At 39.4% G+C, this 18,260-nt stretch overlaps 1 protein-coding gene across 1 annotated transcript; it reads right to left on the bottom strand.

The window, feature by feature from the left end:
- Window positions 1-3,073: 3,073 nt before the first annotated feature.
- Window positions 3,074-5,325, bottom strand: LOC149243062 (uncharacterized). Its single transcript, XM_089367757.1, has one exon. It carries the CDS (start codon window positions 5,035-5,037, stop codon window positions 3,256-3,258), a length of 1,782 nt encoding a protein of 593 aa, XP_089223883.1. The 5' UTR covers window positions 5,038-5,325; the 3' UTR covers window positions 3,074-3,255.
- Window positions 5,326-18,260: the final 12,935 nt, after the last annotated feature.

The following is an 18,260-nucleotide window of genomic DNA, read 5'->3' as shown; positions in this document are numbered from 1 at the left end:
TTACACTTTCCTATTCCACTTTATATTGATACTCTCCATCTTACATTTATATGAACACACTCATAAAACTTTAATTAGATTAATTTTACATACATAATTATATTCCATGTTAAAAATAAAGCATTATAAATGCTATAAACTTTCTTATGAACCTAATTCATATGCAATTTATCCAACTTTCTTATTAAAAATATACGAAATTTAGATAAAATCATAAAGATAATTAAAACTTACATATATGACAATTAAGGATTATAGAAAAAGACACTAATAACTAAAAAAATATTGATATAATACATTAATACAATTTTCTTTATAATGTATTTTATTATTTAATTAAATAAATTATATTTTTATATTTGAATTAATAGTAAATATCTCACTATAAAACATTTAATGCACATATTAAATTATGCATTATTAAATATGAATAATTTTAAATCTGATCACACACTTCAATACCAACACCTCACAGTGCTTATTGCCAACTTCTTTGTATTTGCTCCACTTTCTATGTCCCACCTTACACTGATATTCCCCACTTACAGTCATGTCATTAATTGATTTAATTGGACTCTAAATGGGGTCCCTTTTTCCACACAATCATGCTCCAAGTAGAAAAATAAGGCATTGTAAACACAAAGTAGAAAAATAAAGCATCGTAAACACAGAGTTGTGGTGGATCCCTGGCCAATTCATTAAGTGAAGGAAGAAGTGAGCACAGGAGCACAAGTTTTTGCTCATCACAGGTTGGGAAACTTATTTTTATAACTTTGCAATTGAAGTTTGAGAGTAGAGGAGGAAAGGTTTGTGTTTATCACCGGTTTGGAAATTTATTTCTGCAACTTTGTAATTACAACTTTTATTGAGAAAAGGATTCACTAGTGGATATTGGGAATTTTGTGTTTATAGAGGACAGGGTGTGATATGAATTAAGTTAAAGGAAGAATTAACCACAGGAACACAAGTTTTTGCTTATCACAGGTTGGGAAACTTATTTGTGCAACTTTGCAATTGAAGTTTGTAATTATAATATCTATTGAGAAAAGGATTCGCCAGTCGATATTGGGAATTTTGTGTTTATCATAACTTGGGAGATTTGTTTGTGCAGCTTTGCAATTGAAGTTTGTAATCACAATTTTGGAGGAGGAATAGAGTTTCTGTTTATCAGAGGTATTGTATTTTGAAATGGGTATCTTCACATATTGGCAGGGAAGTTTATACATGATGATGCAGTTGTTAATGATGAATCTGGTTGTTTGGTTGGGATGGTTATCTGCAATTGCTTTAGCAGAAGTGGACTTGAGTGAAACAGTCACAGGATCTGTTAATTTGACTAATGTGGGAATTGCTGGCTTAGGCATTCTTGCTCTTATTTTTACGAGTTTGGTGAGGGGAAGGCTTTATTTGGAGATCGCTGCGAGGGATGCTTTGGCGATCATAACAGACCCCAAACTAGACGACATTAATGTGTTAGAACTGAACCATACATGGTGGGAAGAGAAAATGTCGGCATGCCTCTGTTGTAATGCTGTCAAACCATACGTCCAACTCTTCTATTAGGGAATTCATGAAATATATCTCCAACGCCCATGATGTATACTCCATCGTCCTCAATTGCTGTCCTTTTAAGTCTGCTCCATTTGCACCAGCCACTGGAGAGAAACGTAAATCCAACTGTGAATCTTTGTCGGGCAATGCAGAGATTACCGTTGAATGCAACTGCATTGTATTCCAAATAGTGGAAGATATCGCAAACATGCTCGATGGTAGGATGCTCGAAACCCTAAAGCCATTGTCTGATTCGCTATGCCTGCTTCCTTCTCTTGGTGCCAGAAAAAATGTTTGCCATGGCTGCAACCAAATCGTGCTGGGTGAGCGAACTGGGAATGAGCCGAGAATGCCATTGCCAGAGGGTGATTCCATCCTTGCATTTTCTTTGGGAGGAGGATGCATCCTTGCTTTTTCACCTTCCATTTGAAGAGGGCCAACATAAGGTGTCCCTTCTTTTCTACTTTTTCTAGGTGGGAATGCAGGTTTAGTCGGTCCACCTCTTGTCCAGCCAGGGCATAAGCTATCAGTGTCATGGTATGCTAATATAACTCCAATGTTTCAAAGTACTTTGTATCTCGAGTTCTCTTTTACCTATATCCAGTAGAATATCTATTGTCTTTTCCAGAACTTCCTCATCCTCTACAACTTCTCTCTGGATTGTTACCTTTCCTTCCAAATGCGTCTCTTGTAACCGCCTTTGCACAGGTTTTGTCAACCAGGCATCCTCTGTGACCAAGTCAAGAAGCCATTGAAACTAGGAAATTCGCTCAGCAATTCAACTAGAATCTGTGGAGAAGGAATGAAGTACTGCCGTTCAGGTATGAGAGAGCCTATAGGGACCAAGCCCATATCAATAACCGTTCGCCCCAGTGAGAACCAGACGAACAACCACATCCTTCTATCATTATCATGCATCAGTGTCGTGAAAGCCATGTTATTCAGCTGACGAATATAAAACTCCCATATTTCTATACACATTGCATGCCCTAGGTGAAGCAGAGCAGGGCACAAGGCCTTGCTTTGCGAGCTGCCATCATCCCGCCTCACTTCTTTCGAAATAAGTATCTTTAAAATATCAATTTTAATTTATAATCTTTAAACCACATCATACATAATAATAAAAATTAAAAAAAATCACCCTTAAATCACAATCCTTTATTACTTTACCATTTAAAATACTACATAGTTTAATTACTCAAATCCAAATCCAAATTTCCTACAACATCTCTCCTTGATATTTAAAAAGTAACAAATGCATTTATTTTTATCATACAAATGATGTATGTTAAACACTTTACATTTATATTTTTGAAAATAGTATTATAATTGAGATTATTATTATTAAGATTGTATAGGGTTTGATCCAGCTTGACAATCTTTTAACGATGTAACTCATACAATTACCCAGCACTCAATCCCTCATAAAATTTGACCCTAAAACTTTCAAGGACAATAATCTTTATACAAACCAAGGTACAATTACTGCAGTGAACAATACATTAAATAAACTTCATGTGGCATAAGTATTAAGTTCCCACAGAGTTCATTACACCTCTTCCTGATGGTGACTATTTCCACTTCAACCCAACACCAGTCAAGATAGCATTGAGAATTACTGCAGTGAGCAATACGTTACATAAACTTTATGTGGCGTAAGTGTCATGTTCCCACAGAGTTTAATACACCTCTTCCTGATGGTGACTATTTCCACTTCAACCCAACACCAGTCAAGACAGCATTGAGAAAGAATGCAGAAGAGTACACCAGAGTACCGTGGTCAATCCACTTGGCAGAAGAATATGCCAAAGTTTGGTGGGAGATATCCAACTTGTTCCTCCTGGCAGGTCTGTGAACATATTCTGGTGAATACTCGCCTAGCAGATAACTGCCAATTCCCCACTTCACCCAAACCAGGCCTTGCAGACAGCTATATAGCCATCTCCGAAAAGCATTTATACCCAAAGCTCTTGCTACTATGCTGCATGCCACAATGAAAATTATCTCCAAAACTATTACCACCCAAAGCATAAACCTCTTTCTCCCACTAATTTTTTCAGAAAACAACTCGAAACAGTCCATGCCTAAGCCTATACAAATAGCAACCATTATCACAGCAACTCTCGGTACAGAGGGTGGCATGGAGGGTATTTCATATAGTTTGTGACCGCTCCCATCCAATGCGAGAAACACAGCCCAAATAATAGAGCAAGCCAAATTGAGACAACCCACAACAAGTGAAAAAGTTTTGAGGGTTAGAAGAGTACCACTTCTAAAGGTCAGCACTTGGCAAACACTGGCATTATTAGCATTATACTTTACCAGAGCACTGGTTATGAAGGCGTTGGCAGCAAACCCATTTCCTTTGCTATCCACAATATAATTTCTCATCGCCCTTCTCGCAGCCAGAGAGCTGGAGAACCCATCCAGTCTGAACCAGCCATTTAGTGTAAGGTTGATTAACACTTCTGTCAGCCTTGGTATTATAAATGAGGCAGTTTTGTAGAATACTTCTTCCACTCTGTCTCCTTCGCTCCTTGTCAAGTAATCTTCCAGGGCATCAGAGGCCATGACTATGGCCCCTCTGTCTTCCTTATCTTTCGACTTGAAATATCTGATCATCAGCTTTGACCAGTCATCACTGGATCCAGAATGCAATGGAATGCAGATGCAAATAGGTTTTTCTTGGATGGGTGATGCACATTTAAAATCAAGAGCCTCACAAACTGCAACAGGGGATTTCACCATGGAATCACCCTCTGGCAATGGCATTCTCGGCTCATTCCCAGTTCTCTCACCCAACACGTTTATGTTGCAGCCATGGCAGCCAGTTCTCTGGCACTGCAGAGAAGTAAGTAGGCAAAGGGAATCAGACAATGGCTTTAGGGTTTCGGGCATCCTACCATCGAGCATGCTTGTGATATCTTCCACTGTCTGGAATACAATGCAGTTACATTCAGCAATAATCTCTGCATTGCCAGACAAAGATTCACAGTTGCATTTACGGATCTCTCCAGTGACTGGTGCAAATGGTGCAGACTTTAAAGGACAGCAATTGAGTAAGATGGAGTACACATCATGGGCATTGGAGATATATTTCATGAATTCCCTAATAGAAGAATTGGACGTATGGTTTGACAGCATTACAACAGAGGCATCTCGATATTTTCTCTTCCCACCATGTATGGTTGTCAGTCCAAACCCATTAATGTCCTCTAGTTTGGGGCCTGTTATGATCGCCAAAACATCCCTCGCAGCCATCTCCAAATAAAGCCTTCCCCTCACCAAACTTGTAAAAAAAAGAGCTAGATTGCCTAAGCAAGCAATTCCCACATTAGTCAAATTAACAGATCCTGTGACTGTTTCACTTAATTCCACTTCTGCTAAGGCAATTGCAGATAACCATCCGAACCAAACAACCAGATTCATCATTAACAACTGCATCATCATGTATATACTTACCTGCCAATATGTGAAGATACCCATTTCAAAATACAATACCTCTGCTAAACAGACACTCTGCCCCTCCTCCAAAATTGTGATTACAAACTTCAATTGCAAAGCTGCACAGACAAATCTCCCAACTTATGATAAACACAAAATTCCCAATATCCACTAGTGGATCCTTCTCTCAATAGATATTATAATTACAAACTTAAATTGCAAAGTTGTAGAAATAAATTTCTAAACCTCTGATAAACACAAACCTTCGCCCCCCTGTACTCACAAACTTCAATTGCAAAGTTGCACAAATAAGTTTCCAACCTGTGAGAAGCAAAAGCTTGTGCTCCTGTGCTCAATTCTTCCTTCTCTTAATTCATATGGCACCCTGTGCTTTTATAATAAAGCCGGATAGATTCTATAATTGGCTTGGGATCCACAATAACCCTGTGGTTACCATGCTTTATTTTTCTACTACTACTTGTTAGTGTTTACAATGCTTTATTTTTCTACTTGGAACATGATTCTGTGGGAAAAAGGGACCCCATCTAGAATCCAATTAAATCAATGACATCACTGTATGCGGGGAAATATCAATGTAAGGTGAAACATAGAAAGTGGAGAAAATACAAAGAATTTGACAATAAGCACCCTGATGTATTGGTATTGGTATCGAAGTGTATGGGATTGGATTTAAAATTATTTATATTTAATAATACACAACTCAATATACAAAATATTAAATGTTTTATACTCAGATATTTATTATTAATTCAAAAAAAATATTTAATTAAATAAGTAAAATACATTATAAAGAAAAATGTATTATAACAATATATAAATTTTAGTTATTGTTATTTTTTTTTTCTAAATCTTAATTGCCATATATGTAAGTTTTAATTATTCTTATGATTGTTATCTAAATCTTGTATATTTTTAATAAGAAAGTTGGATAGATTGTATATAGTTGGGTTAAAAAAAAGTTTATAGTATTTATAATGCTTTATTTTTAACATGGAATATAATTATGTATGTAAAAAGTATCTAATTAAAGTTATATTAGTGTGGTCATATGAATGTAAGATGGAGAATATCAATATAAAGTGGAATAACGAAAGTGAAGAAAATATAAATATAATGTGGATAAAAAAGAGAATAATTAGTAATTTTTTTTGTAGAGGGGAAGATTGGATCCTAACTTTTGTTATTATGGTTTAATGTTCAAATATAAAAACTATGGAGTATGACCATTAGCTAGTGGATTACTTGTACGATATGTTATCATAGGATCAAAGATTGATCACTTATCTAGATATCTCTTCGTAGTGAAGAAGTTGTCTGGTACTCAAAGGGGTCTATTGGGGGATATCACATCTACCCATCCAAAAACTTTGGATAATGGGCCAGCACAACCTTATTGAACTATCAAATCTCTAGGTATAGGATGTCAAATCTCATGTTGTGGATCCAATGGTCTATTGTTCCTCGAATGGTGGATGCACATTGAATATGAGGTTGGAGTTATTGGCCCTCGAATGTGTTGTTGTTTGAAGTGACATGACTACGAAAATGGTTTAATTTCAATCCTCTAGAATGTTATTCAAGCACTAAGTAGTCAAGTTTGAAGTTACGAGTAAATCTTGTATCTCTTTTGGTAGGGGGGGAGGGGGTGAGGGTAGGTTTTATTAGTGTTAAACTTGATATAGATTTGTTGTGTAGCTATAAGGTGGTCATAGAGAAAGTTGGAGGGGCTAAGAAAAGGGGGAAAGTATTGAATCATAAGGAACTTGGAGCTTGGTTGGTGGTTGGGGATGATTTGAAGGTTGAACAAATTTTACATTTTACTTGAAAAACCCCAATCGACAAATTTTTGGGTTGTCTAGTTTTGATGGAGACTTTGAACATGTGGATCCAATGTCATTGAGCTCTAACCATTGGTTATGGGTTGATTTATATTAGCTCATGATTGGTTAGATTTTTTTTTAGATTGAGGAGGATGCATTGAGGATTTTAGGAGGCAAATGGTTTGGAAGCACTTCTAATCTATCATTAAAGCCTTGGTACATGTTATCCAACAAAAGTGGGTAACTCATAGGAGAATTTTTTTCTCCTCTTGTGATAGCCAACTAACCAATATCCCTATGGTGATCCATAAATAGTTTTAAGTTATAGCTCTCCACCTATGCTTCAATTAGTTCTCTCTCCCATCTAGCATACTTCTTGAAGGAAGGTAGGTTATTTATCAAAAGTTACACTAACTATTATAGTAATCATTTGCTTTCATTTAATGTTAAGGGAATACTAATATGAATCACAAAGAAAGCTAGATGATTGACAACTCTTGATTGTATCCTTGTTCTCACACATGACCTGGCCCCTAGGAGGTTATCCCTTGACCTTAGTCCAATGTGACCTCCCCTAAGGCATTTTCTTCATGGTTTAACAGGGGCACAAATAGGAACCACTAATTGATATAGTATACCCATGGTAATCCATGCGTATCACATTCCATCGATCCGTTATATTCATCTCCATTCTTTGGGTTGATTGTTATTGGTCATTGGGACTTGCACCCTATATCCACATATTTGATTTAGGGCATGCAAACTTTTCCCTAAGAGGTTGATGGGCCTAAAATAATGATAGAAGCATGAAATTTTATAATCAAAAGAAAATGGAAAATGCAAAAGATGGCTAGGACATATAATTAGCACATAAAATCCTAGCATGAGCTTTACCCCCATAATTAGTCGTCACCAAGCTCCCTAGCATTTCATACTCCATATAAATAAAGGAACTTATGAATCTCCTAACCTCGATAAGTGATAAACTACTACATTTTTAAGGGGCATTGGATTTAAAGCAAAAATAAAACTAACCACTCAGACTATGCAAGAAAGAAAAGAAAATTATTAAAGTAAGAGGCACACCAGACAAATGGAAAAAGCAGGTCGAGGAAAGGAGTAACTCATCCCTCCATGATTATCCCTCTAATCACCATTATACTCGAGATGTTAGACCTTCTTTAACGGGTATCATGGTTATGGCATCTTCACTGAAGTCTTTCCCATTCCGTTATCACATCTATCACATGCATCTATGGATTGATGGGTATAATTAAGAATTGTCTCTCCCCTTTGGGGATGGAAGCACCTAATATGGTTAATTGCGTAATCATCCTTAATATATGCATGGTAACTTGTTAACAAATCATGAGCTAGACAGATATTTTAAGGCTAGGTTTGTGTGAAGTATTTTTGTGCCCCTAACATTGAATGACGCAATATGATTCTTTAATGGTTTTTTTTGTCTCTAATGATGTTGAGTTCACTTAATCTTGAGGGTATGTTTCAGGTGGTTCATCACATATGCAATAGAGATCATCTATCAAAAATTACACTAACCATTATAGTAGTCATTTTCATTCATTTAATGTTAAGAGAATACTAATATGAATCATAAGGAAAACTAGATGACTGACTACTCTTGGTTGTATCCTTGTTCTCACACATCACCTGAGAGGTTATCCCTTGACCCTAGTCCAATGTGACCTCCCCTAAGGAATTTTCTTCTTGTTTTAAGTGGGGCACAAATAGGAGCCGTTGATCGATATAATGTACCCAAGGTAATCCATGTGTGTCACATTCCACCTTTCCTTTATATTCATCTCTATTATTTGGGTTGATTGTTATTGGTCATTGGGACTTGCACCCTATATCCACATCTTTGATTTAGGGCATGGAAAATTTTCCCTTAGAATTTGATGCGGCTAAAATAATGATAAAATCATGAAACTACATAATTGAAAGAAAATGAAAAATGAAAAAGATGGCCAGGACATATAATTAGCACATAAAAGCCTAGCATGAGCTTTATCCGCCTCATTAGCCATCACCAAGCTCCTAAGCATTTCATGCTCCATATAAATAAAGGAACTTATGAATGTCCTAATTTCGATAAATGATAAATTGTTACATTTTTAAGGGGTATTAGTTTTAAAGCAGAAAGAAAATTGGTCACCCAAACTATGCAAGAAAGAAAAGAAATTGATTAAAGTAAAAGGTGCACCAACCAAATGGAAAAGGCAGGTTGAGGAAAGGGGTAACTCATCTCTCCATGATTTCTCCCTCTTATCACCATTATACTCGAGATGTTGGACCTCCTTGTTACACAGTAATTTGTCACCATTGGTCACCATCCCTATTACCCCTATTCCCGTACTTTGGAGGACTCATTCCGGGACCTGTGAGCAGTGACATAACCTAAAAACACTTGCATTATGTTCCCCTAAGTATGTACTTCATGTTCCCTGAAGACACCTCCTGCAAAATATCCCTGAAAACTGCCCTTTTTCCATTAGCGCGGGTCCACAATGTCCTACCTGTGCCAATCAATGAGATCCTCAAAAGAGGGTGCGACCATTGGTGCTCTGTCTTAGAGTAACACCCGCGCCAACCGAGTTTGGAAAAGATTTTTAACAAACGCACGCCCGGATGTTTTTTCCCTTCAAGTCATGAAGTCTTTTGAGGATAAAGCTAATCTTCTAGATGTCGAGATTCATCATCTATCCCTTACATATATCCACAGCGGCTTTTTGGAGATAATGCCAATCCATAATGAGTGTCTTGATGCATTGTATCTTCCTCCCCTTCTCCATCTATAAAAGTCTGTCTTCATGCATTTTACAAGATAGTTTTTGAGTAGTAGCGATAACACTTGTCTTGAGTGATAGCAAGAGTCTTGGAGCATAGGGAGGTTATGCTGCCAGAAGTCTGAGCTGTGTATTCATAATCAAAGAGAGAGAAAGGTCTATTGCAAGACATATGTAGCTGCTCGCCCAGCCAGAGGAGAGATTCAACGTCAGAACTTTGGTTGTATTTTTCTCTATTGATTATTCATTAATAAACGACTATCGTTATGGTTCCGATCTTATTGTTCATCATGATAATGTTTGATCTATTTCCTTTCTGACTGAAATATAGTTGTATTTCGTGGATTTTATGCTTGTATTCGCTTTGTTCTTTGCATGTGCAGGTATCCATTCGCGGGGATCGCAAGGATTGTGACCTGTCGGAGCAAGGGAACGGGAGTATCAACTCTTCTTCGACATTAGCGTTGGACTCCAGGTTGGTTCTCATAATCCACTTTCGATTTGCAACTAGGAACTTGCATGGTAGCGTGAATTGATTGTTGCTAGATCCATTTTGGTCTAGTGGGATCGCCTCTGTCCACAGAGGGGATTTACCTCTCCAACAATTTGGTGACTCCACTGGGGAGGAGCTATTTGTTGTTTGATTCATAAACCTTGGACGGAGTCTGAAGCACTGCCAGGTAGCCTTTGAAATGCTATTGCTTTGCATTAGCGGAGTAGATCAATGCCACTTCAGTCAATCTCCGGTTTGGTTTATGAACCGAACAGCTTGGAGTTTGTCTTGCATGTTAGTTTTCTCTTGCCTGCTTGCGTAAATGAGCTTTCTGGGTCAGTTTTAAAGTTGTTATTTGCTGTTTGATCTGTCTGAGTACTGTCGGCCAGACCCTGGATTGCTTTATTTATTTTTTGGGCCAGCAAACTGTGTTGGCGCGTTTTTTTACCTGACAGTCGCGCCAGTTGGCGCATGTTGCACAACAGCAACTCGCGCCAATTCCTTAATAGCGCAAGTTTCCGGCTGACAGTTGCGCCAGTACTGTGAATTCTGCCAGTGTGTTTGTTGGAAGCTCTTTAAACTCATATTTTTGTCTTTTTACATCCTTTGCAGCTTCTGGAAGTGTGTTGGAACTCTGTTTGTCTGGTTTTTTACCTTTATCCTTCGGTTGTTTGCCTATTTCTATCGATTTTATATCCCAACCCTAGAGCATCTAGTGGCTTTGTATATCGAGCCTTCTGTGGGAGTTTTGGTTCTTTGATTGTCCAGTCAACTTTTTGGTTGTTTTCCGCACCTGTCTAGTGGTTGTTAAAACTTGTTATTCTGTGCTTCGACCAATTCACCTCTAGTTCGCTTGGATTTTGCTTGACTTCGTTTGAGCTTAGATCACATGGTTCATTGAGGTCTTTGTCATTTTCCTTGTTTTGACAGTTTATCTTGGTGTTTCAGATTTGGTTCTATTTGCATTGGGTGAAATTTGTCTATTTATGCTTGTTAATATCTCTCGAGATTTATTAAGTGCATTATGCCATTTTAAAAAATAAAAACGAACAATCTCTTTTGTGTTATATTAGTTAATGGAAATTAAAGTTTTTCGTTGTTGTTAGTGATTAATGACTTTAAAGAAAAGTTTCTTTTATTGCCATTAGATGCATTAGAGTTATCATTGTTTGTTTTATGATCATTTTGTTCGATTGAAAGATCTCAACTCTCTCGTAGTTAGCATTCATCGAATGAAATGATATATTTTGGCATATAGTTTGCATCTAGGAAATTTTGAGATATTACATATGGTAAGGCCTGAAAATCGAAACCTAATCAAAGATCAACCATAAAATGAATTGAATGAATCTAACAACGCATTGGAACTTAACGCACACATTTAGAGGTCTAGGCTAGAGACGTGTTCCGGCGTCGTTAAACCTAGTCACTATTGTTTCACATTACAGTTGGGTGATTCCTCCTTTTGTGACTCGGTAGTGGTCTAGCACGGATTTTTGCTCCCACGTACCGTCGAGTATATGTGGAGACCCCACTAGGTTATCATCCTTTATCCACAGGAAGCCGTGTCTGCCGCCTTACAAGCCGTAATGCACTGAACACAGCATTTGGGAAGATTGATTGCCATACGGGAAGTCCTTGGTTTTCATCTGATTGCCAAGGTGTATAAGCATTTTTATGGATTGTTTGGTAAACCTTTTGCCTAGTTCTCCAGAGTAGTCACTTTTGATCCTTTTCGGACTCCCTAAAAGAAAAGGTTCACCTGAGCATTTTGTCACTTCGGGTTCACTAAATATTCGAAGGAGACTAGAGTCATCTTTTTGTCCTTTTCTCGACTCTTAAAAAATGAAAAGGTCAAGTTATGTCCTCGTGTCTTAAAATTTATTCAGCCACGATTCACATTTACACAGTTAGATCTTGTTTGCGTTAGCTTGAGTAGGGTTCTTTCTCGTTTTCAATGGCAACCTTCCCCGAGTCTACCGGCCAAGGTGTTCCCTCGGATGGAAACCCTAGTCCATTTCCTTCTTTTGGAAATGCCGGAGCTCCATATATGGCAACTTTGTCTTTGCCTGGGTTAACCATCGGTTTGCCTGTATGGTTGTTTTCGACCTCGGTAGTCCCGAGTGTGATGACTCCTGTTCCACCGTCTCCTCCACCCGAACAACACCATGTTGATTCCAAGGTGGACCTCTCCCCTTCTTCGCCTATTTCTGCGTCCTCATCTTCTACTTCGCCTGGCGAAAGTCTGAATTCAAGTAACCAGGTGGCTAAGAAGAAGAAGAAGACAAAGAAGAAGAAGACTCTTAAGCAAGAGGTTAAAAGTACAACTCAAGTCGAGCCACCTTCTGCTCCTCTGCAGAAGGTCAAATTTCCTTGTAAGTTGTGCAAGGAGGACCATCTTCTTCACGATTGTCCTGGCATTCCCAAGGTCTTAGAAGTATGGTCTCGCGATACGGCCCACCCCTCATCGTCATCTGGAGCTCACGACGATGCTACCCTATCAACCAGAAATGGTAAGGGAAAAGGGAAGCTTCGAATCCCCTGTAGACTTTGTGAAGGCAATCATGCCCTTCACTTTTGTCCACTCATGGATAAAGCCTCCGTTGTCTTGGAAAGTCTTACAGCTCCCTCACCCCAACTTCCCGTTGGTTATCAATGTCTCTCTGCAATCGCAGATCGTCCCCCTGCTGCCCAAGAGATTGATTCACATTCAATCTGACAACTTTTGACGGAGGAACTACTCAACCATTAGGGATCCTTCCAAAGTTCCCTATTACTTTGGGAGGCAAAACCATCTATATAGACGTATCGGTTACCCAAGGTGCTTTAGATTTCAGTCTTCTCCTTGGCCATGACTATGTATATGCCATGGGGGCCCTGGTCTCTTCACTTTTCCGTGTGGTTTGCTTTCCACATGATGGAAGAATCATGACTATAGATCAATTATCGTTCGTTCGTCCCCGGGTGCCTCTTGCGCAGTCGTCATCCCCTCCTGGATTTCGTCCACCAGTTGCATCTACCCCACCGCAGATCAACTACGTGGCCACCTATCCCGTGCCTGTATCCAGCGATGCCGCCGTCGTGCACAGTGTCCTGGGGGCATTAGGTCCTGACTTCCGAGATGTGGTCCTTCCACCGAGAGTGGCACTCTTGGAAGCCCCGACTTCCTATTCATTATGATGAAGTTCGGGCGGAGCATAGTTCGTTTTCCTATGTCAAGCTCCTTAAAAAATGAAACTAGGTCTGTCCGAGCATAGTTCCTGATCTTGTGTCAAGCTCATTAAAAAATGAAACAAGGGTTATGAGGATAGTTCTTTTACTGTGTCAACCTCATTAAAAAATGAAACACCTCCCTTTCCAAGTCGAGTCTTTTGATTAAGATCTCGTAAAATACAAGTCGAGTCTTTCATCGATCTCGAGAGTGAACCTTCATTCCATCCACTTTGTCGAATACAATGAAGCTTGGGGGGGCATGTACCTCGATTTGCGTTATTATGCTGGGGGCATGCGAACTTATAACAAGCATAGTTTTTCGTTTCGAGCTTGTGTAAACATGAAACCGAATCCAAGCAGAGTTCTCCATGGTTCAAGCTTGTGTAAAAATGAACCCATACCCGATTTACATCTCGTGATTGCCATTTTTATCCGCTGAATTCTGCTAAATGAGCCTTGGTTGTCTTCATTCCATTGCTACCATCTCTTTGGCCGGTCATATGCTTTCACTTGGTTGTTTTTCCTTTCCTGAGGAACCGCAGCGATGAGTGGTTTTATTAGCCTACCTCTTGACCATTACATGTTTTGAGCAGTTCCACCATTACCGGAACCAGTTGCTACCCGTTATACCACTCGTTCCTCTAGGACGATTCTCCTTTAAGCTCTTTTCTGACTCGTAAAATATGAAAAGATTGTCGAGTATTTTTTCCCTTTTGACTCGTTAAAAAGAATAAAATAGAGGTCTGCTTTTAGCTCTTTTCCGACCGTCGAAATATGAAAAGATTGCCGAGTTATTCCTCTTGACTCGCTAAACGTAAATAAGGGGTGGTCATCTTTAAACTCTTTTCCGACCGTGTAAAAACGAAAAGATTGTCGGGTCCTTGTCGTTTCAGGCTCGTTAATGGTTATGAAACGACATGATTTCGGTCGCTTTTCTACTTTTTCAGGTCAAAGTCACTAAACATGAAAAGTACTCCTCGATCGTAATGGTCGGGCGGTTTTTTCGAGCAATGTTTTATACTTTTTCGGGCTCGCGAGACACAACTCTACGAAAAAGGACACCCCTGGAGTTTCCTTTTCTGCTGTCTTTTCAAACTCTATAAACATGAAAAGACGCCGAGTTCTTCCTTTGTCAGACTCGTCAAAACCTGATGACATCGGATTCTGTCGAAATGACGCACCACAAGCATATGCTATACCCATCAAACTTGTTAAAAATGATTGGGGTACCCGCCAGAAATGGCGGGGGAAAAAAGGAACCATAATTATTGTCGTGTCGACAGTATGTCGCTCTTGAACATGGCACTTGTATGCTTTCGTGTCTGGGTGGGGATATCTCATCTCATTTTTCACTTGCCTCCGTGAACTTGGGTAATCCTGTTTGACCTCTCATCTGCTCATTGCCTCGTCACCATGACCTCTGATCCATTGATGTCAAATACTGCCAATTTCCACTGTCGTGCCGCCGAAATGTTCAAGAGAAGTTGACCTCTACAAAGAATAACCTCCCTCTGATAGCTCACATAATCTTGATTCACAACATTATCTCTCTGTCTCGTGTCGATGATGTGGGAAACATTATGGCCCACCTTCGATCAAGGTCACTTCCTGTCGACTTCAGCTCATTATCCAGGAAGCTGATCTAGAGACTCGCTTCAGGTGCCTTGGAGCCTGCATGCCTCAATGGCAGGTTCTTCGTGTTCGACATGAGGTTTTCATCATTGGCCTCCGATCGAATGATTCTACGGGTGTTCGACGTCAGATCACTAATTCGCACGCCATAGATTGTACTTGTAGTACCTTGAGGGCCATTGTCATTATTGGTGTTACCTCTCGCGTCTGTTAACAGTTTTCAATATTGACTGGTAATCAGACGATGTTCATGCATGTTCGACTTCGGGTCGAGATGGAGCGCAAGACCCTGGATTGTGTCTGTTGTAATCCAGGCGTGATTCTTGATACATGACTCATTCACTGGATGGCTGCGACCATACCTGAGTCGATTCATTGATCCTAACCAGATGGTTGCGTCCATACTATGGATCTATATTATTATGTACTCTCTTATGGATGGCTGCGACCATACCACATACATCATGTACTTGAGCTATCAGTTGTATCTCTCAATGCAGATTCTCGGCGGCAGCTACATGTGTTCTTCTAAATCATTTCACCCCTCTCTCTCTCTCGGACCTCATGCTTTAGGGGACATCTGTTACACAGTAATTTGTCACCATTGGTCACCGTCCCTATTACCCCTGTTCCTGTACTTTGGAGGACTCATTCCGGGACCTGTGAGCAATGACATAACCTAAAAACACTTGCATTATGTTCCCCTAAGTATGTACTTCATGTTCCCTGAAGACACCTCTTACAAAATATCCCTGAAAACTGCCCTTTTTCCATTAGCGCGGGTCCACAATGTCTTTCCCGCACCAATCAATGAGATCCTCAAAAAAGGGTGCGACCATTAGCGCTATGTCTTAGAGTAACACCCGCGCCAACCGAGTTTGGAAAAGATTTTTAACAAATGCACGCCCGGATGTTTTTTCCCTTCAAGTCATGTAGTCTTTTGAGGATAAAGCTAATCTTCTAGATGTCGAGATTCATCATCTATCCCTTACATATATCCACAGCGGATTTTTGGAGATAATGCCAATCCATAATGGGTGTCTTGATGCATTGTATCTTCCTCCCCTTCTCCATCTATAAAAGTCTGTCTTCATGCATTTGACAAGCTAGTTTTTGAGTAGTAGTGATAACGCTTGTCTTGAGTGATAGCAAGATTCTTGGAGCATAGGGGGGTTATGCTGCCAGAAGTCTAAGCTGTGTATTCATAATCAAAGAGAGAGAAAGGTCTTTTGCAAGACATATGGAGCTGCACGCCCAGCCAGAGGAGAGATTCAACGTCAAAACTTTGGTTGTATTTTTCTCTGTTGATTATTCATTAATAAACGACTATCGTTATGGTTCCGATCTTATTGTTCATCATGATAATGTTTGATCTATTTCCTTTCTGACTGAAATATAGTTGTATTTCATGGATTTTATGCTTGTATTCGCTTTGTTCTTTGCATGTGCAGGTATCCATTCGCGGGGATCGCAAGGATTGTGACCTGCCGGAGCAAGGGAACGAGAGTATCAACTCTTCTTCGACATTAGCATTGGACTCCAGGTTGGTTCTCATAATCCACTTTCGATTTTCAACTAGGAACTTGCATGGTAGCGTGAATTGATTGTTGCTAGATCCATTTTGGTCTAGTGGGATCGCCTCTGTCCGCAGAGGGGATTTACCTCTCCAACACTCCTTTAATGGGTATCATGGCTATGACATCTTCCTTGAAGTCTTTCCCATTCCATTATCACATCTATCATATGCATCTATGGTCGGATTAATAGGCCTACCTAAGAACGGTTTGTCCCCTTTGGGGATGGAAGAACCTAATAAGGTTAATTGCATAATAATCCTTAACGTAAGTGTGGTAACTTATTTACAAATAATGAGCTAGAAAGATATTTGAAGGCTAGGTTTTCATGAAGTATTTTTGTGCCCCTAACATTGAATAACCCAATATGATACTTTCATGGTTTTTTTCTCTAATGTTGTTGATTTCACTTAATATTGAGGGTATGTTTAAGGTGGTTCATCACATATGCAATAGCGATCCCTTAATGGATGGCTTGAAACCTTTCCAACATAGTGAAGAGGATTCCTAGCCCACCTTTAAGAGAATGCATTATTGAATTGTCAAGTAGGAACGGATCTTCTGATTTGATCATTACTACCTAATGAACTACAAACAATTTATCTTATGTCGTGACTGATATCATTGAGTAACTGTACACAAAAAATTCCAACAATAAATGCAACAAAAAATAGTAAAGATCATAAAGAGACAACCATGCACAATTGATCTAGGGATGTTTGCTTATAGATGTATGAAAAGAATCACATGTGAAAATTGCAGCTTAACATAGAAATCTAATGTGCACACATAAAAGAAGAAGGTACACATAAAGGCACGACAAGAAGACAACTAGACTTGATAACGGAGTTCGGCCAACTCGGACTATGTCTCTGGGCCCTGCTTGATCAATGGGGAGGCCTTCATATATTAAATGGCATGAAAAGAAGAGAATGCATTCATCAGTTTACATGAAAAGAGGTTATACCTCCATTATGGACAATGATTGTGAAATGGAGACCTCAGATGAAGAAATGGAAAGCACTAATGCGTCCGTGGTGATGAAAGGGGCTGGAAACATATAAGATTTGTCCAAAATCAGACAAAATACACTATCAACCCTCCTGAAAACTCTCCTGCCTCGAACTGCATGCTGAAAATCCTCCCCCTGTGCTTTCTTCATTCATTAGGCTTTATAGCACAAATCTGCTTGCAAATCGGGGGTCTGTTCATTTAGAATAGAAGTCGTTTAGGTAGAAGGGTCGGCGGGCACAACTAACCTTTTAAAATAGTCTTTTTACGCTCAAGCAATATACACAAAAACATTGAAAAATCTGAAAGGCCAGACCTCAAAATATATCAAATCGGACCTATAAATCCATTGGGTCTGGTTCCCCAATCGTAATCGGCATATCGCTGGTGCACTGGTCCTATTATCGGGGCTTTTCCGACCACTAATCACCGATCTCCGATCTGCTGATTGCCGATATTGGCATCGGCTGATTGCATCATCATATGCAATGGCCTGGGGTCCTAGACTTTTGTTCTTCCGATCGCCGATGCCGATCCTGCCGATCCGATCACTAATCGCAAGTCTTAGTCCCGATATCGCAATCGCTAATCACTTGCCCTCGACTCCGATTTAATTGGAGATCGATAATCGGGGGTTCTGTTGGTGCTTCTTAAGTCTGCCCCTCTGGACCCTCCGATTGTTATTTTCCTTCAT

This window comes from Pinus tabuliformis, chromosome 8 (genome assembly GCF_031772625.1).
Source record: "Pinus tabuliformis cultivar Carrire ecotype Pingquan chromosome 8, CPIR1, whole genome shotgun sequence".
In the NCBI taxonomy this organism is placed as follows: domain Eukaryota; kingdom Viridiplantae; phylum Streptophyta; class Pinopsida; order Pinales; family Pinaceae; genus Pinus; species Pinus tabuliformis.
Note: the sequence above shows the minus strand (reverse complement) of the source record. Positions and strands in the feature narration are given on the sequence as shown.